Raw genomic sequence first — 20,229 nt, 5'->3', positions numbered from 1 at the left:
TCAAAGCAAATGGTCCGATTGGCACAGAGACACACAATTGACGCACTCTAGCACCATCGACACTGAGCACATGACCATGTGCAGCGGTACACAAAGCCCACTGATACTAAAGCGTCATCCGGGTTATCGGAGCCTTCACGTGTAGTAGATGTCGATTTGGCTGCCACGCACGCAGGCGTTTCGCTCCGCATTTAGCACAAGCTCTAATGGCACACAGGATTAAATAAAATCTGCTCACTGCGAGATCGCCTACGGTTCTTGTCTTTTTTTATTTGTATCATTTAAATGCTAATTGCATTTTTGGCCCGGACACTGCGCAGTCACCCGTTGCGACGGGCGAACGAGCACCATCATCATCATCGCTGTCGTCTGTCACGAGAGGTGGTGCGAGGCTTTTTTTATTGTAAACAATGATGGTGGCAGCCACGCAAGTGTGCTGTGGCGGTAGTTAATGCAATTTAAGCGCACGACGAATGCATTTGAGCAGTTTCCGGACACAACTAGTGTTACATGAGTAGATTATTTGCGGACTGTCGTTTCAGAAAATTTTGTTGATGAGGGATTCCTATAGAAAAAAGTTTCGTTGTCACGAGATAGGAAATGCATTGACTCCTATGGCTGTTCGCCGGGGATCCAAAAATATTTCGTTGCGGCGAGAATTTCGTTCCCTCGGGATTTCGTTACCGCGGGTGTCGACTGTATTTGCAAACAGCTTTTTCATTGCACTTCACTCATCTTTGTTTCTCTATACGTCACACTACATCAGAATCGCTAGACCCATCGTCCAGGTCAGTGGCCACTTCCATATCGTGCTCCCACAACTGGTCCTCTTCGCTGCTGTCCAGTGCATTTGCAATTCCAGTCTTCTTGAACCTCTTTGAGATCAAGTCAGCTGGCAGCGAGTGCCATGCGTCCAAGATCCAGGAGCATACCTGCTCGATGGACGGCCTCTCAATCTTGTCAGTCGGCATTTGGGCGTGCCCTCCCTGGGTCATCCAGTCTGTGTGGCGCCCACTGTCTTTGAACGGCTTGTTCACACAAACATCACGGGGCTGCGGCACCGAAGTGAGTCCACTTGGAATGATGGCGATCTCAGTGCGCAGCTCCTTTAGTTCCCGGCATACATTCTCTCCCAGGTCGCTGTGAAAACTGTCGAACACGAGGAGAGACGGACAAAGCAGGGAACCAGGTCGCCGTCCCCGGATAGTTCGGACCCAATCGGCCATTAGGTTGGTCGACATCCATCCTTTCTCTTGGGCTCGTATATGTATGCCAGCTGCGATGTTGGCCTTAGGCACAGTTCTCCTTTTAAAGGGACACTAAAGACAAATATTAAGTCAAGCTAAAGTGATAGATCAGTCCTCGAGAATCTCTAAGGTGTGAATATTATCGCATACAGAGCCTTAAGTATCGAGAAATTGACGTAAATGCATGACATGATTAGAGACTCCCCCGGGAAATTCAAATACTTGCCCGATGACAAAGGCACTCCTCAGTTTAATTCCGTCACTAGTAGTCAACCACTCACTGTGCAAAACATCCTCGTATTGTATTATAAGACGAAATAAAATGCTACTTGTTCAGTTCTATTTCATGTTTAGACAAAAAAACTCATTGAAATTACTCTTGACAACGACCAAGCAGTCGACCGCTTTCATTTTCTCTCGACTTCGTGCGGCCCATGCTTTTGCCTTTCAGTAGTTATCACGTAGTGCTGTGCTGGTTTCGCTGGCCAGCGAAACTTGCACAAACTGCAAGTAGCAGAGAACGTACATCCATGTGATGTTGCGAGATGCCCGAACGGTCTACACCACTTAGCTAAAAAGCAGCTGCAGCGGAAAATCCACCACTCTGACATTATCTCTCTTCGCTTGGTAGCACCATCTGTCGGGCGCCGTTGTACTCACCGACGGCATCGTAGGGCAGTGATGGCGTATGCAACGTCACCATTCCCTCAGTTGGGTGGCAGAGGACTTGAATTTCAAGAAAGGTATTCAGACCCTTCAGATGCAATTTTCTCGTAAACTAATTATTTTCTTGGCACAATACAAGCGTTGTGAGGTTTCTCGAATGGTATTTAAACAGTCCACATCGACCTATTATTAGCCTTTAGTGTCCCTTTGACGATAACGTACAGTGGCAACTTCCTGCCGTCTGCCGTGATAGTCAGCATTATCGTGAAACGCTGCTTCTCAGCACCAGTCGTTTTAATGAGCATGCTGCGTGCTCCTCTTTCATTGATTGTCCTGCTCATCGGCATGTCGAAGTTGATGGGCCGCCTGGCCAGCGTTCCCGATTTGCAAGTGAACAAATTCTCAGTCCTGCTGCAGGCATATTACAAACTTGCAAAAGTCCACTACCTTCTCTTCGTAGCAAGGAAGCAGTCGCTGACAAAGTGATGTGTGCATCCACAAGCACAGACCATTGCGCCGCATGCAGCATGTCATCCACTTATTGTTCGCTTTGAAAGCCGTGGTCACGATGCCGTGCTTCCTTTCTGTGACTCGAGCGTGCATCCTGATCATTTCGTGCGAAATGACACAGCCTTCCTTTCGCAGGTCCCAGACATATTCTAGGACCTCTCCTTCCCCACCAGCAATCTTTCTGGTCTTCAGTCCCTTAAAGGCCTGCCGCTGCCGCCAGTAACACACGGGGACTTTGTCAATTCCAAAATGCCTCCCGGCAGCACGATTCCCATGCTCAACTGCATACTTCACAGCCAGTAACTTGAAACAGGCCGTGTAACTGACATTTCGGCCTATTACCCATGGCAAAATGCAATACATGCAAAAAAAAAAGAGAGCAACTGACAATGTTGTCACAAAGTGGGAATGGCTGCCAGAAAAAAAGAAAGAAGGCTAGAGCCTGCGCCACTGTCTAGCGTCGTTTTGATTGGCTGTCTCCGCACACTCCCACTGCCATGCTGGCGCCGCCGGCTTACCACCGGCTCCTTGAAGTTTCATATTTGCGGGAAACAAGCATTAGCTGGCGTGGGCAGTTTCGTGAGCTGCACTCACTGTGTGCTTGTGCACCACGATGTCTCTACACCCACACCGTTCGTGAATCGCACAAATACTTCAAAAACAAGTACGCGCTGTGCACAGGTAAAAGGGAAAGGAAACAAAAAACAGTGCACATGGCAAGGGGCATGGAGGAGGGGGGAGGAGGAAGCAACTGGAGGATGTCAGCATCATAAAAAAAGGAAAAAAAAAAGAAAAATAGGGCCAGTAGGCACTGTGCCTACTTTGGCCAGTAGCCAATGTTATGAAATTCTAGTGTTGCAGCTTTACAAACGTCAATCCTTGTTGACGATTTCTACGGGATTTCATGATATTGCGATCTCTTAAGACATTACATCATAGCTTCTGTGCAGTCTGACTCGCGAGCATTTAGGCAGAAAAGAATGAAGAGAACTGAATGAGTAGAAGGCATACAGTGCCAATCTAAAATTGGGGACATTAAAGGGCCCCTCACCAGACCTCATAGCAAATTTTGGTTAAATGCTGGAAGTTGTTACGTGTCCTTTAGGGAGCATTCTGCCACAAAAATTCAGATCGGCTCATTAATAGCCGAGATAGAAATATTTCAGTGCTCCAAACCCATGATTTCAGCAGGCGGGCTCCACTGCCAAGCAAGACGCTCTCTCCACTCGCCCCGTCTAGCCTTCGGAAGCGAAATTCCTTCCCTGTGTTCTCCCACACCAGCCCTCAAAGATCGCGTGATACATACATCACAGGCCCCACTTTCATTTTCTTTTTCACCTCGCTTTATTTTTTTCCTGCGCTACGCATTTGCGCTGATCGTGCCACGCACGAGCTGTTTTCGTTTGCGCAGCACACGATTCCACTGGAAACACAAGTAAACATGACTAGCAGTATAATTCAGTGCTACACGAATACTGAGGCAGAACAAGCGGATCGCAGAGTGTGATCACGCACTGGAACACGGTATCAAATGGCATAGTTTTGGTACCTGTGCATGTGATCACACAACCGTGGGAACAAGCAGATGAAGCGGAAGTACATCTCTCTTGCTTCGGTGCGAAGTAAAAAAAAACATAAAGACATTCCATTTTTGTGTTTTATTATTTCTCTAAACTTCAATTCAACCCAAGCAACAGATCGCACGGATAACAGATGTTGTGTTGAATAATTCCCGAAGTCACATTTCACCACGAGCGACGTCACATTGGGGACACGACTACGTAGGTGCAGGGCACGACTACGTCCCCGTCCCTCTTCGGGCGGATTCGCCGCGAGTGAAGAGGGAAACAGTGTTCAGATTGAATATTAAGGCCTTTCCGCGACGCATAGCGATGTAATTCTTTGCAAACACGATCATTGGCGCGCATTGTACGCTCTGCGCTTGTCAGCTCAAAATGGCCAGACCTGGTGAGGGCCCCTATAGAGTAACACTAAAGCGAAACAATATATCAGTTGAGACTAACAAAGTATTGTTTGAGAACCCTGCAGGCAGTCATTTCAAAATAATATAGTTTGATTATTAGATGAGAAAATGAAGGTCGAAGTATCAATATTTAAATTTTGCGCCAAAACCCAGACGCCAGCACGTCAGTGTGACGTCAGGGATTCCAAAGTATGTTCTCGCATTTGGACCGCGTTGGCTGAGTAAAGGTTCGTGAAACTTGCCATATACAATATTTGGTTCCTTTAGAACACAATGAAGTCAATCTGTACCACTATGTAATTAAGTAGGCCGTAGCAGATGCCCTCAAAATCCATGACGTCACAGCGATCAGGTGCGGGAACTTCAAGGAGGCATCACCACTCGTCTTTTGTTCTTGCGCTTTCTCTGGTTTACCAAGCATCTTATTGTGGTAAGAGTGGTGTTTATGGTGTCACAGAAAGGTAATTTACTGATGCAGAAGACATCACTTTTCTCTTTAGTGTCCCTTTAAAAAGACTATAATTAAGAAAAACAGGGAAAGCTAGAAGAACTGGTAAAATATACATTTCGAACTCCAAAACTGGGAAATAATAATTACACCCAAAAATGCCTCTGCCAATGTTGACATTAACCGGATCTGGAATGTAGCAACACGAACCCGTGTATGCGCAAGAGGCACAGGCATCGGCACATCGTCAGGGCTCTCTCCGTCTATACCACTATACACCAGGACAGAGGGAAATGGTTTGCTTCGCTGTGGCTTTATTGCCGATGCAGTATGAGATTGCAGGACACAGTGACTCATCTCCTGCGTGATCTTATCATCAGCTTGTATGAACCTTGCAACAACTGCCCTTCTGCTATCGAAAGATGATGCGGCTTGTACTTCACTTTCCGATTTCAAGCTGTGCCCGGTTTCAAGCTTTTTTTTGTTTTAGACGTTAAATTTGGTGCTTACATTCACAATATGATCAAGAAGGAAATGGTAGATCAACATTTTTCGAAGCAGGCCCACTGGCAGGCCTAGCAGGCGAGCACTGCACCGGCAGCGTCAGGGCACTAGTTGCCGTAGCAACAGCCAATCGGAAGGCGCCTCTCAGCATGCTGGCGAACTTTTCCTCCTGTGCTTTTTGCTATGCGGCCATCGTGGGAATCTGAAAGGCGGAGCTCTGAGCTTCCCAACTACACCAAGATGACGGCACTCACTGGCAGGAAAGACGAGAGATAGCTCTGTGAACAGTTTAGCCCTAACAATGATAACACCACAGTTACATTTCAACATTTCTTTTTTTGACTGATCGCATTCTGATTAACTTTAGACTACCGTAAAAACCCGGGTATAATACGAGGTTTCTTTCCTATTATTAGCGTCACAAATCTTCGCCTCATACTAAATGCGGATGCGAACAAAAATTCCAGTCATATATTTCGGCTAGAAGTCTTGGTTTCATTATTGCTGCGTGGCTATGGCTTGACTTCCTTATTGTTACGTGGCTATGGCTTCGTCTCGTTATTGCTGCGTGACTACAGCATCGTTTCTGTATTGTTAAGTGTGCACCTTGGCATCATCATCATCATCATCATCAGCCTGGTTACGCCCACTGCAGGGCAAAGGCCTCTCCCATACTTCTCCAACAACCCCGGTCATGTACTGATTGTGGCCATGCCGTCCCTGCAAACTTCTTAATCTCATCTGCCCACCTAACTTTCTGGCGCCCCCTGCTACGCTTCTCTTCCCCCCTTGGGATCCAGTCTGTAACCCTTAATGACCATCGGTTATCTTCCCTCCTCATTACATGTCCTGCCCATGCCCATTTCTTTTTCTTGATTTCAACTAAGATGTCATTAACTCGCGTTTGTTGCTGTAGTATATTAGTTTCAGTTTCTGTTTGCCCTTACACGCCGCCAGTAGGCGCCAGTGTTTCCACCTGTACATATACATGCCTCCGAATAAAGAGGGCTAGTTCCGTTGCGGCCGTGACTGTATTCGTGGTTCATCTGCGGCTACCGCCGAACACAACAATGGCGACGAGGATGGGATCTTTTCGAGGGGCGTAACCGCGCCTGCAACTTTACTACGCCATGAGCTGTATCGGGCTCGCTCCGCCGCCCCCATTCTTGCCTGTACCCGGCCGCCCTCCTGTTCCCTGGCCGCAATGGTACCGGATGTTCGAGAACTTTCTGCTGGCATCAGGAGCATCCGACTTCAAGCCCGAACGTCGCAAGGCCCTGCTGATACACAGCCTCGGCGTTGAGGGTCAACGTATCTTCTCCAGCCTACTGCTTACGTCGGATGCCGCCCAGAGCGGTGAGTCAGCTGCCGGCGGTAAACGTAGTAAGGCGAGCGAAGACGCCGCTCAGCCTTCCGTTTATGACGAAGCTATCGAAACCTTAAAGCAACATTTCACAAGCACAAGCAATGTCGTCGCGGAAAGGCACCGGTTTCGCCGACGTATGCAACAACCGGGGGAGTCTGTACAGGAGTACGTTGCTGCACTACGTGCTCTCGCGGTAGCATGTTCTTATGTGTCTCTGGAAGACTCGCTTCGTGACCAGTTCGTGGAAGGGGTCGCGTCCCAGCATCTTCGCGAACGCCTTCTTCTTGAGGGCTCGACCCTCTCGTTCCCCCGAGCAGTGTCATTAGCTTCACAAGTCGAACAGGCCAATGAGGACATTCGAGAATTTGCTTCCGGCAATGTGCAGCGCATATCAGGGCACTCTCGCATGGCGCTATACGACCATAGAAGCACTGGAACGCGCCGCACTCCGCGTAACGACGCGCCCCTGCGTGGACCTCATACCGAGGCGAGCCTGCAGCACGACTGCCGCCAACCTGCCTCGTATCTGCGCCCATACAACTCGTCCTCTCACTGCTATCGTTGTGGTTCGCGCCAGCACCGTGCCGCATCAGCCCGCTGCCCAGCCCATGGCCAACGTTGCTATCATTGTGGTCTCGTTGGTCACTTCAGCGCGGTATGCAACAAGAAGCGACGGGCCGTTGCGGTTCGTGAGCTTAGCGAACAGGCATTGCCCGACAATGAAACCTTGCCCGACAGTGAAATTGACAATGAAGCTGTGAGCATTCTATGTGTGACCGCGTCCGGCCGCGCCGGAATTCTAGTGGAGGTAGCAGTTGGTCACACGACTTTAACATTCCTTATCGACTCGGGATCTTCAGTCTCCATTCTAGCGGGGGATCTTTTTGATAAACATTTTGCCGAACAGGTGCTGCTGTCCGCGCCCCGTGTGCAGCTGTTAGATTATTCAAAAAAGCCTATTCCAGTGCGAGGGTGCTTTCTTTCGAAAGTCGCATACAAGGAACGCGAGGCGTCCATTCTGTTCTACGTTGTCTCCCAAGGTACATCGCTTCTGGGTATCGACGCCATTATGGCTCTTGACTTCCAGATTGATGGCTCGTCCCTCCGCTGCCTTGAGACTACTACGTCAACTAGCAGTGCTACCAACGTACAAGTTCCAGTTCAGGAACCGGTTTCATCTGCACGTCTTCCAGCACAGTTGCGCAATGAATTTGCATGTCTTTTCGACTCCGCCCTCGGCCTAGCAAATGGGTTTGTGCATCGTGTCAAAGTAAGGCTCTCGATTCCGCCCGTTGTAGCAAAACTTCGCCGCCTTCCTCTTTCACTCCGAGCTCGGGTATCTGAGGAACTTCGTCGGCTAGAGCAGTTGGGCGTGATAGAGCGCATTAACGCTTCAGAATGGGTGTCTCCGATTGTTGTTGTTCAGAAGAAGGATGGAGGCATTCGTGTTTGCGTGGACCTACGGGAGCCTAATAAAGCTGTCGTGACGGATAGTTTCCCTCTTCCACACACAGAAGAACTCCTCCACAGTCTTTATGGGGCAACGCATTTTTCGAAGCTAGACCTCGCGTCGGCCTATTACCAGGTTTTGCTCGATCCTGAAAGCCGTGACTTCACAGCTTTCATAACTCACGATGGCCTCTTCCGCTTCAAGCGCGTTTGCTTCGGGTTGGCATCCGCCCCGGCTGCATTTCAACAAATCATGTCGAAAATCCTTCAAGGATGTTCTGGTGTTTTGTTCTATATTGATGACATCATTGTTTTCGGGAAGAGCGAACAGGAACACTTGGCCAACCTGACCGCTGTACTGCGGGGCATCAAGGAAGCAGGGCTCAAGTTGAATGACAAGTGCGTATTTGGCGTACAGGAACTTTCCTTCTTGGGACACAGGATCACACCGCAAGGCATCTCTCCTTTGCCAGAGAAAATTGTTTCCGTTATGAATACTCCGGCGCCCACTGATAGTACTAGTCTGCGCTCTTTCCTCGGACTGATCGAGTATTATGCCAAGTTCGTTCCCAGGCTTGCTGATGTGGTAGAACCAATGCGAGCTCTTCTACGGAAGAACCAGCCATTCATATGGAATGATGCTGTAGACGCCAGTTTCGCCCAGGTGAAGTTTCTGCTCTCTTCCAGCAAAGTCCTGCACATGTTTGATGCGTCCCTTCCGGTTGTAGTGTCCACTGACGCGTCCGACTGCGGACTGGGTGCTGTTCTCCAGCAGGTTGATGGCCACATGCTGCGAACTGTTGCCTTTGCTTCACGCACACTTTCACCTGCAGAGAAGAAATACGGAGTTGGAGAGCGTGAAGCGCTGGCGTGTGTTTGGGCCTGTGAGCATTGGCATACGTACTTGTGGGGACGGCCTTTCACATTGCGCACGGACCACCAAGCTTTGGTCTCGCTGCTCTCTTCTCAAGGCACTGGGCGCCGCCCCCTTCGCATTGCACGCTGGTCCGAACGGCTGCTTCACTACAATTATACAGTAGAGTATCGGAAGGGGTCTCAAAACCAGGTGGCGGATGCCCTTTCCCGCCTTCCAGTTCCGTCTCCGCAGGAAAATGTCTCATTTGATGAGGTTGTGTCCTTTGTTGAGTTACCGTGCCTCACTAAAGAGCAGTTTCAACAGGCCCTTCGTGATGACTGCATGTTAGAACAAGTCAAGATCTATGTCGCCACATCTTGGCCTGCACATAAGACGCTCTCGGGCGAACTTCAGCCTTTCTTCTTGGTACGTGAAGAATTGTCCGTCGTTGACAATCTGCTCCTGCGCGGCGAACGAATCGTCATTCCCTTGGTTCTCACACCGCAGGTAATCGCTGCTGCCCATGAAGCTCATCCTGGTATTGTTCGAACAAAAGCTCGGCTACGAGAACGGTACTGGTGGCCAGGCATGGACAGGCAAGTGGAGCTTTCCATCCAGAACTGCAGCATATGTCAGATGGCTGACAAAAGTACGAAGACTGCTGCCACCCCTTTGCAGCCAGTACCCCTGCCAGAGCGTCCATGGCAGAAGCTTGCTGTTGACATCGTCGGCCCTATAGAGAGAGCCCCACATGACTGCAGATATGCCATTACGCTCATCGACTATTTTTCCAAGTGGCCAGATGTTCAATTCTGCAGTGAAGTATCCTCCCGCACAGTCGTCAACTTTTTGCTTCACGTGTTCGCCCGTGAAGGCTATCCGGACGTGGTGGTCTGCGACAACGGGCCCCAGTTCTCATCTAGGGAGTTCATTGAGTTCCTCAAAGATCGCGCCATCCGCCTTGTGCACTCTTCCGTTTACTACCCCCAAGCGAACGGACTAGTCGAGCGGTTTAACCGGGTCTTCAAGAATTTTGTGCAGGTCGCTATGCTGGAACAGCGTCCGCTTCGCCAAGCAGTTACAGAGTATTTGGGCATATATCGCTGCACGCCACATGCCACTACGGGAGTTCCACCGTCTGTTCTCCTACACGGACGGCGACCGAGAACACGCCTTGACGTTGTGGGTCACCCGTCACCAGCTTTCTTCAGCGATCCTGTTTCCGAACTTCATCGTCTGCGCCAACGAGTTAAGAGCAAGCAAGACTACAGCAAAGAGTACACAGACCATCGCAGGGCCGCGAAGAAGACAACAGTGTCTGTTGGTGATTACGTTAGAATAAGAAAACCTGGAATATCGGTTAAGGGAGACCTCGCGTTTAGCCACCCGAGAAAGGTAATCAGTCAACAAGGTCCATCAACGTTTCGGCTTGATGATGGACGAACCTGGAACGCGTCGAAGCTATCCAGGGTACCTGCAGCTTCAGCCACATGGAATCAGCCGCATAATGCTGTTTCCGAACCCGTGACTCCGTCGTCGGCATCTCGGCAATCCAACGATTACGCCTCAACAGCTCGTCCCGAAGCCTCACCAGCTACGCCCACGCTACGAGCTCCAGCGTCAGCTATGCCGGATGACCGTGTGCTTCAACGTCGGGTCCAACCACCGAGGAACAGAAGGCCTCCAGATCGATACCGGGACCACATGTAGCTTGGGTGCTAGGTGCAGACGGGTGCAGTGTCAGAACTTGAGTGCTGCACGAACTATGTGCACATGCCTGTGTTTCTGCGAGCAATTTGACGTTTTTGCTTTGTCTTTTTGGCGTTGCTTGTCCTAGGCCATGCTGTATAATTATTCCATACAGTATTATTAATGTTGAGCACATGACATGTATAGTGAAGATAATTGTAATTAATTGCAAATACTGTATATATGTGTAACAACACTAATCTATTATTAGTTACCTTGTTCTTGTAACTTGTTGCCTTGTTCTTGTAACTTGTTGTTCTTGTTACCTTGTTCTTGTAAGGAGGGGAATATGTAGTATATTAGTTTCAGTTTCTGTTTGCCCTTACACGCCGCCAGTAGGCGCCAGTGTTTCCACCTGTACATATACATGCCTCTGAATAAAGAGGGCTAGTTCCGTTGCGGCCGTGACTGTATTCGTGGTTCATCTGCGGCTACCGCCGAACACAACAGTTGCCTCACCCAATCTGCTCTTTTCTTATCCCTTAACGTTACGCCTATCATTCTTCTTTCCATAGCTCGTTGCGTCGTCCTCAATTTGAATAGAACCCTTTTCGTAAGCCTCCAGGTTTCTGCCCCGTACGTGAGTACTGGTAAGACGTAGTTCTTATACACTTTTCTCTTGAGGGATAATGGCAACCTGTTGTCCATGATCTGAGATTGCCTGCCAAACGCACCCCAGCCCATTCTTATTCTTCTGATTATTTCCGTCTCATGATCCGGATCCGCCGTCACTACCTGCCCTAAGTAGATGTATTCCCTTGCGACTTCCAGTGCCTCGCTGCCTATTGTAAATTGCTGTTCTCTTCCGAGACTGTTAAACATTACTTTAGTTTTCTGCAGATTCATTTTTAGACCCACTCTTCTGCTTTGCCTCTCCAGGTCAGTGAGCATGCATTGCAATTGGTCCCCTGAGTTACTAAGCAAGGCAATATCATCAGCGAATCGCAAGTTACTAAGGTATTCTCCATTAACTTTTATCCCTATTTCTTCCCAATCCAGGTCTCTGAATACCTCCTGTAAACACGCTGTGAATAGCATTGGAGAGATCGTACCTCCCTGCCTGACGCCTTTCTTTATTGGGATTTTGTTGCTTTCTTTATGGAGGACTACGGTGGCTGTGGAGCCGCTATAGATATCTTTCAGCATTTTTACATACGGCTCGTCTACACCCCGATTCCGTAATGCCTCCATGACTGCTGAGGTTTCGACAGCATCAAACACTTTCTCGTAATCAATGAAAGCTATATATAAGGGTTGGTTATATTCCGCACATTTCTCTATCACCTGATTGATAGTGTGAATATGATCTTTTGTTGAGTAGCCTTTACGGAATCCTGCCTGGTCCTTTGCTTGACAGAAGTCTAAGGTGTTCCTGATTCTATTTGCGATTACCTTAGTAAATAGTTTGTAGGCAACGGACAGTAAGCTGATCGGTCTATACTTTTCAAGTCTTTGGCGTCCCCTTTCTTATGGGTTAGGATTATGTTAGCATTCTTCCAAGATTCCGGTACGCTCGAGGTCATGACGCATTGCGTATACAGGGTGGCCAGTTTCTCTAGAACAATCTTCCCACCATCCTTCAACAAATCTGCTGTTACCTGATCCTCCCCAGCTGCCTTCCCCCTTTGCATATCTCCCAAGGCTTTCTTTACTTCTTCCAGCGTTACCTTTGGGATTTCGAATTCCTCTAGACTATTTTCTCTTCCATTATCGTCGTGGGTGCCACTGGCACTGCATAAATCTCTATAGAACTCCTCAGCCACTTGAACTATCTCATCCATATTAGTAATGATATAGCCGGCTTTGTCTCTTAACGCGTACACCTGATTCTTGCCAATTCCTAGTTTCTTCTTCACTGTTTTTAGGCTTCCTCCGTTCCTGAGAGCATGTTCAATTCTATCCATATTACCTTGGCAGCACACTTTCAAATCATGCTTCGCGAAGTGCATCTTTTTTATTCCGCATTGAAGGACCAAGATGTCCTGACCACGAAAACAGCACTCGGCTGCTTTCAAGAGAAAGGTTATTTTAGCTGCACAGGACATTGGCAACAGTGCAGCCGGGAGGCAGTTTCGTGTCGACGAGGGAAGCATTCGCGGATGGCATTGACAGAAGGAAGCCCTTTTCACATGCAGCGGAACACGAAGAATCTTTTGCAACTCGAAGGGTGGGACATTCCCAGAAGTCGAACTTGCCCTGACGGAGTTCATACGCCAACAGTGAGCCGCGCATCTAGCTGTGAGCGTGGGGCTTATGCAGGCAAAAGGTAACGAGCCTGCAAGAGAAAGAGGGCTACCCATCTCTGCTTTCAAAGTGAGCAAGCACTGGATTTATCGCTACATGCGCCATGCTGGATTTTCCTTTTGCTGCCGAACTTTGATTTCGCAAAAGCTGCCAGAATCGTTCGAAGAGCTGCTTGTGGCTTTCCAGCGCCACATTATTTCACTGCAGATGTCCAAGAACTTCCAGCTAGGGCAAATCAGCAATGCTGACCAAACGCCGGTTTATCTGGACATGCCATCGCCTCTCACCGTGCACAAAAAGGGCTCTAAACAAGTTTATGTAACGTCCACTGGCAACGAAAAAACGCAAGTTACGGTCATGTTGTCGTGCATGGCAGACGGACACAAGCTCCCGCCCTATGTCGTCTTCAAGCGCAAGACAGTGCCTAAAGGTTAGGAGCTGCCAAAAAATGTGGTCGTGAGATGCCATGAGAAAGGCTGGATGAACGAGAATCTTGAGCTCGATTGGATAAAGTCCGTCTGGCATAGGCTGCCCGGCACACTGTTGTCATTCCCGTCTATCCTCGTGCTGGACGCATTTTGTTGCCATTCGGCCGACTCAGTGAAGAGGCTGTGAACTTGTCAATATCCCTGGTCGGATGATGTCTCATGCTGCAGGCTTTAGATGTTTGCGTGAACAAGCCATTCGAGGACGCGGTCAAGCGGTGCTACCCAGATTGGATGCGCTCAGGTGAGCCTGCAGTGACGCCAACCGGGCGACTGAAGCAGGCTTCGCCAGCCACGCTATGCAAGTAGATTGTGGACGCATGGGCTAGCATACCAGAGGACCGTGTGCATCGTGCATTCAAGAAGTACGACATCTCGAACGCGCTCGATGGCACAGAGGATGAGTACCTCTGGGAAGATATGTCCGACAAGGAACTATCCGAAGAGAGCGCAGCTGAGGAAGACAGCGATTGAACTGCGGAGTGCAATTTAAATAAATGTTTTCCTCTCGTTTTCCTAACTCGTATTATACGTTGATAAAACTTTATTTCCATTTCGCGTCCCAAAAATTTCACCTCGTACTATATGCAGGTTCATATTATATGCGGCTTTTTATGGTACACACTCAACTAATGCACTCAAATATGGAATGAAACTGCACGCCCCAAAGAATACCTCCTATCTGCAATATTTAAATGAGAACAAATGAGCAATTGAGTTGCAGAAGTCATGCATGCCTAGTGCTCATATTAAGCTCACAAGTGCAAGCACATGATAAGCACACCAACCATGGGGAAATCCCATGACATTGAAGATGCGGTCAAGCTGGTCATGGTGGTAAGGATTGCTGGTCTTGATGTCCTCCTGCCGGCAGTGGAAGATGGGCTCCGAGGTCAACAGCTCAGCAAAGATGCACCCAATGGCCCAGATGTCTGCATGTTAAAGGGCAACCATGCAAGTCAGTCATCAAGGATGCAAGCAGCTTCACATCCAAACAAATATTTCACTAAACAAAAATGTTCTGGATGCTGAAAACTAAGGGCATGCAAATATCAAAGCTTTCAAATATGGATCGAATACAAATAAATTAAATATTGAATAATGATATGCAAATCCATTTATTAGCAAGCTTTTTTCACTTTACTATGACGAAACATTGCAATTGTATTGCCAACAGTAAAAATAGACTCCTATTACACCAATACAATAAAAGCTTGTTCATTTGACCCATCTTATTTTGGAAAACTGAGCAAAACTTATTCTCTGTCTGGTTAACCAACCTGTGCCCATTAACTTGTAGGCCTTGCACCAGTTGTCCTTTTAGAACATTTTTCATCAAATGATAAGCTTAGAAGTGTAATAATAATAATAATAATATATGGGGTTTTACGTGCCAAAACCACTTTCTGATTATGAGGCACGCCGTAGTGGGGGACTCCGGAAATTTTGACCACCTGGGGTTCTTTAACGTGCACCTAAATCTAAGTACACGGGTGTTTTCGCATTTCGCCCCCATCGAAATGCGGCCGCCGTGGCCGGGATTCGATCCCGCGACCTCGTGCTCAGCAGCCTAACACCATAGCCACTGAGCAACCACGGCGGGTAAGCTTAGAAGTGTAACAACATAGTAAGCGCAATGGCAAAAATGTCAGCCACAACTCACATTAGCAACTAATCAAAATGAAGTGGTGGTGCACTGTTCGCTGTGACCCTTTCTTAGAAAAGAACCCCTGCAACAATGTGTCTTTCCTTTTCCTTGTTTTTTGCATAACATGCATGCAGGGCTACTGCAGCGAGCTCCGTCTATTGTTTTCCCTTTAGTGTGTGACATCCAAGTGATGAAATGTCATGAAAGGGAAGGCCATAACACAACCACGAATATAATGCAGGTCCTGAAGGTACGGGAGGGCAGTTTTGGTTGCTTGAATAAAAAAATTGCAGCGAATAAAAGAGGCAAACCATTGATTGCAATAGCAAATTAGTAGACAGCAATATGAAGTAAGGATAGTAGTTGTATCGACCTTATGACCTTGTAAACATTCGCTTGCTAACTAAATTAACAAGCATGGTGCCACACACACCCAGTCAAACATAAATACATCTGACTCGATGAGCGCGGAACACTCACTGTCAAAACGCTGGTGTAAGCAGCAGTGAGAAAATTGACTTTCATGCTGTCTCTCGCTTCAACGCCAACTAAGCGGCAAAAGCACAGCATACAGAAAGTTATGAGCTCTCAGCGCACCTAGACTCTGTACTGATTGCAGATCACTACTTTCAAGATAAAGCCAGGTCCTTCAATACTTTTCATCTGGTCATGAAACTTCCGCGTAACGCTATAGGAGAGCTTCATACAGCGCCCAGAGTCTATGCACCTTGGCGCTGGCACAAGTAGAAGGTGGACTGGAATAGACATTGAACAGAAGCCACAGGCGTTCTGTGTGTACGCTCACAATTGCGCAAGGGTCGACTGCCTGTAACAGCCTGTGAATATTGGCTACACAGCATACAAATCGCCACCTTGTTTCTGTAAAGGGTTCAGACAGTTAAATGCGAACAATTTCAAAACAACCACAAAGCCTTGTTTTATTTCCAGGTTCAACTGCATTTGCAATGCAGCTTAATTCAGAGAAACTGGCCACCCTGTATACGCAATGCCTCATGACCTCGAGCGTACCGGAATCTTGGAAGAACGCCAATATAACCATAAGAAAGGGGACACCAAAGACATGAAAAATTATAGACCGATCAGCTTACTGTCCGTTGCCTACAAACTATTTACTAAGGTAATCGCTAATAGAATCAGGAACACCTTAGACTTCTGTTAAGCAAAGGACCAGGCAGGATTCCGTAAAGGCCACTCAACAATAGATCATATTCACGCTATCAATCAGGTGATAGAGAAATGTGCGGAATATAACCAACCCTTATATATAGCTTTCATTGATTACGAGAAAGCATTTGATTCTGTCGAAACCTCAGCAGTCATGGAGGCATTACGGAATCAGGGTGTAGACGAGCCGTATGTAAAAATGCTGAAAGATATCTATAGCGGCTCCACAGCCACCATAGTCCTCCATAAAGCAAGCAACAAAATCCCAATAAAGAAAGGCGTCAGGCAGGGAGATACGATATCTCCAATGCTATTCACAGCGTGTTTACAGGAGGTATTCAGAGACCTGGATTGGGAAGAAATAGGGATAAAAGTTAATGGAGAATACCTTAGTAACTTGCGATTCGCTGATGATATTGCCTTGCTTAGTAACTCAGGGGACCAAGTGCAATGCATGCTCACTGACCTGGAGAGGCAAAGCAGAAGAGTGGGTCTAAAAATTAATCTGCAGAAAACTAAAGTAATGCTTAACAGTCTCGGAAGAGAACAGCAATTTACAATAGGCAGCGAGGCACTGGAAGTCGTAAGGGAATACATCTACTTAGGGCAGGTAGTGATGGCGGATCCGGATCATGAGACCGAAATAATCAGAAGAATAAGAATGGGCTGGGGTGCGTTTGGCAGGCATTCTCAGATCATGAACAGCAGGTTGCCATTATCCCTCAAGAGAAAAGTATATAATAGCTGTGTCTTACCAGTACTCACCTACGGGGCAGAAACCTGGAGGCTTACGAAAAGAGTTCTACTCAAATTGAGGACGACGCAACGAGCTATGGAAAGAAGAATGATAGGTGTAACGTTAAGGGATAAGAAAAGAGCAGAATGGGTGAGGGAACAAACGCGAGTTAATGACATCTTAGTTGAAATCAAGAAAAAGAAATGGGCATGGGCAGGACATGTAATGAGGAGGGAAGATAACCGATGGTCATTAAGGGTTACGGAATGGATTCCAAGGGAAGGGAAGCGTAGCAGAGGGCGGCAGAAAGTTAGGTGGGCGGATGAGATTAAGAAGTGTGCAGGGACGACATGGCCACAATTAGTACATGACCGGGGTAGTTGGAGAAGTATGGGAGAGGCCTTTGCCCTGCAGTGTGCGTAACCAGGCTGATGATGATGATGATGATTAATTCAGAATGAATATTGTACACTTGGAATACTCAATCGTTAGAAACAAACGTTAGACTACAGAGCAAGTTCATGTCGCACTTTTATGTAATTGCGTGTAAAAAACACATTTCAAACTAACAAAGTTAATCAACTAATCAACTAACCAAACAAATAGGTAATTACTACACTAACAAAGCTAACCAACTGATTACTAAACTAATTACTAAGCTAAGTACCAAACTACTAAACTAATTACTAAACTAACAAAGCTAAGCGACTGATAAACTAATCAGACAAATTGGTAGTTACTAAAATAGTCATAAAACTAATGACTAGCTAACCTAACTTACTAACTAATCAAAAAACTACATTAGCAAAACCATCGATCGGACGGACGGACGGACGGACGGACGGACGGACGGATGGATGGATGGATGGATGGATGGATGGACGTCATGAGCGTCCCCTTTGGAATGGGGTGATGGGTCGCGCCCCGTTCCAAAGGGGACGGGGCGCGACCCACCACCTCTTGTATCGTCTTTGCAACTTTCATGTCCTTTGAACCGTTTCCTCCGCCCCACAGTGGCCAATGAAATGCAATTTTCAGCGTACATGGCAGCCATACGGTGACTAATTTCTTTTTGGGAAGCATCTTCAGCAGTCAAAAACCTCACAACACCACACCATTAAACTTTTGGAGCATCCATTATGTCATGCAACCATGTTCAGCCCAGTGTATGAGATCATTAAAGGACCTTAATCCTCACATCTGCATGTCACTTTTGTAAATAAGATGCCTATGTGCTACGCGCATGCCTCGCAGATAATGAACCGAACCTATTATTGCGCTAGGTGGGTTGGCTCACTTTCAACTGACTCGACCTCGTACATTAGAAATGTGAAGATACAACGGAATATACTGCATATCATATTGACCGCATCATATTGACCGCAAATAAAGACAGGGACAGCGGGAGAGAACACATAAACAACACAGGCGGTACACCAACACCGCCCGCAGTAACCACCGCAGTAAACACCAACTAGACCAAACTGAAGTTCTTCTGAAGCAATGGAAGATATAAATGCGAAGATACAGCTTGATAAAGGGCAAAAAAGTGTCACTGGAAACAAAGTTCACTGCACGTATACACAATACTTCGCAACAAGATATTTATATATACCTATAAGTTTCAGCATTGCCATTTGTTGGGCGTGTTGGTGAACTGAAAGCATATTTAGCGCCAGCAACCAAGGACGGAAGGGAGACAACACCACAAGCGCATTGTGGTGTCGTCCGTCTCCCTTCCGTCCTTGCTTGCTGGCACTAAATATGCTTACCTATAAGTCTCCAATAAATCTACTTATCTAAGAAAGAGTCACTGTATATAATGCGTCAAACAAGGCAAATAAACATGTTGCATAAACACAGATTCACAGATCACAGCACACCCCCCCCCCCTTTCCCCCTGATGTACCTTGTGCAACAGGAGGCAGCGCGCTTTCTTCTTGCTTTTCCCCCTTGTGCACACAAGACTGAGCCACCGTCATCGGCTCACCTATGCCACCTCCCCCGCCCCACCTGCTTTCACTCGCGCATACAGCATACGGCGCGCAGCTACAGTGTTATCGCCCTCTGACTTTATAGGGAACATGATAGCCATGGCAGGAATGCACCTGAAGTGCCCATAAAATTGCTATAACAATAATATAATATGAGTATACAGCAATTAAGTGTCCTGTGGCTCATTACTTTCCGCAAAAGAAGTAACAAAACTGAACTTTCACCAGGCGACAATTTGCTCAACCGCAACAATGTCTTTCTTTTTTTCTTTTGTGGGGTGGGGGCACCAAAATGAAAGAAAATAGGTGGCAAAGAAAAGCATGTTGGCCACAATCAAATGCCTACTTTGGGCACCTAATGGGATTACCGAAGGAATACCAAAGAAAATGGGAGATGCCTGGTCCACAGAGAACCATACGCATAATACGCGGCATCCTACACTGGCGAGACAAGATATTCCGGAGAGATTGCTCTCAAGCGAGCACGTTGCAATCCATCGAGTTCTCGCAATGATGGCGGCGAGCAACAATGCATTGTTTCTTTTTCTTGTATGCTAGCCAGGAAGCGACCAAAACTCTGCCAGGTCAAAATCCACTCAGCCAGAGAAAAATGAATGCGCATCATAGTGCGCCTCGCGTTGGTCAGGGCAACACGAGAAAAACGTATGCAATCTGGCTGGTTTCCGCAGCTCGTGGGCAACGAGAGCAAAAAAAGAATTGAAGAGGCTCAATTTGTCTTTGCAAATAAAAGTCAAAGTAGAAAAATAAGTAAGAATGTAGAACCTTTGCTGGCTTTAGTGTCTTGACATGGATGCTTTGGCGCAGTAAAAAAAATGGTGGTATTCTTTTCTGTGACATGACGGCACAAATCAACCACCACAGCGCTTCGTCTCATCAGACCTCGCTGCGTGCTTTGTCAACTTGTCTGATAGTGTGTCGATTTGGTTTGCCTCGTTGTATGGTCCGATGTATGACTTTAGAAAAGTCAATGAACCTTTGGCATCAAATGTTTATAACAATAAGCCCACAAAGTTCCGCAATCAAAAGTCTGAAGCACACCTTTGTAAATGTCAATGCACCTTTCGCATCAAAAGTTTATGAGAACCTTACATCCATAATGCTTCAGAATTTAAGTCCATGCGCTCTGTAGATTCCGCG

At 47.3% G+C, this 20,229-nt stretch overlaps 2 protein-coding genes across 7 annotated transcripts in view; one reads left to right on the top strand and one right to left on the bottom strand.

Annotated features, from left to right (window-relative positions):
• The window catches only part of Cdk8 (cyclin-dependent kinase 8), a 349,166-nt gene that overhangs the window by 224,144 nt on the left and 104,793 nt on the right, over positions 1–20,229 (bottom strand). For all 6 annotated transcript variants that reach the window (XM_065451716.1, XM_065451720.1, XM_065451722.1 and 3 more), the window contains exon 8: positions 14,297–14,440. In XM_065451716.1, coding sequence (XP_065307788.1) covers positions 14,297–14,440 — 144 coding nt within the window. The remainder of the gene's footprint in view (positions 1–14,296; positions 14,441–20,229) is intronic.
• Positions 1–20,229, top strand: part of LOC135918051 (uncharacterized) — a 468,520-nt gene that overhangs the window by 357,059 nt on the left and 91,232 nt on the right. The window lies entirely within an intron of this gene.

This window comes from Dermacentor albipictus, chromosome 5 (genome assembly GCF_038994185.2).
Source record: "Dermacentor albipictus isolate Rhodes 1998 colony chromosome 5, USDA_Dalb.pri_finalv2, whole genome shotgun sequence".
Classification (NCBI taxonomy): domain Eukaryota; kingdom Metazoa; phylum Arthropoda; class Arachnida; order Ixodida; family Ixodidae; genus Dermacentor; species Dermacentor albipictus.
This window is presented reverse-complemented; position numbering and strand designations above follow the sequence as displayed.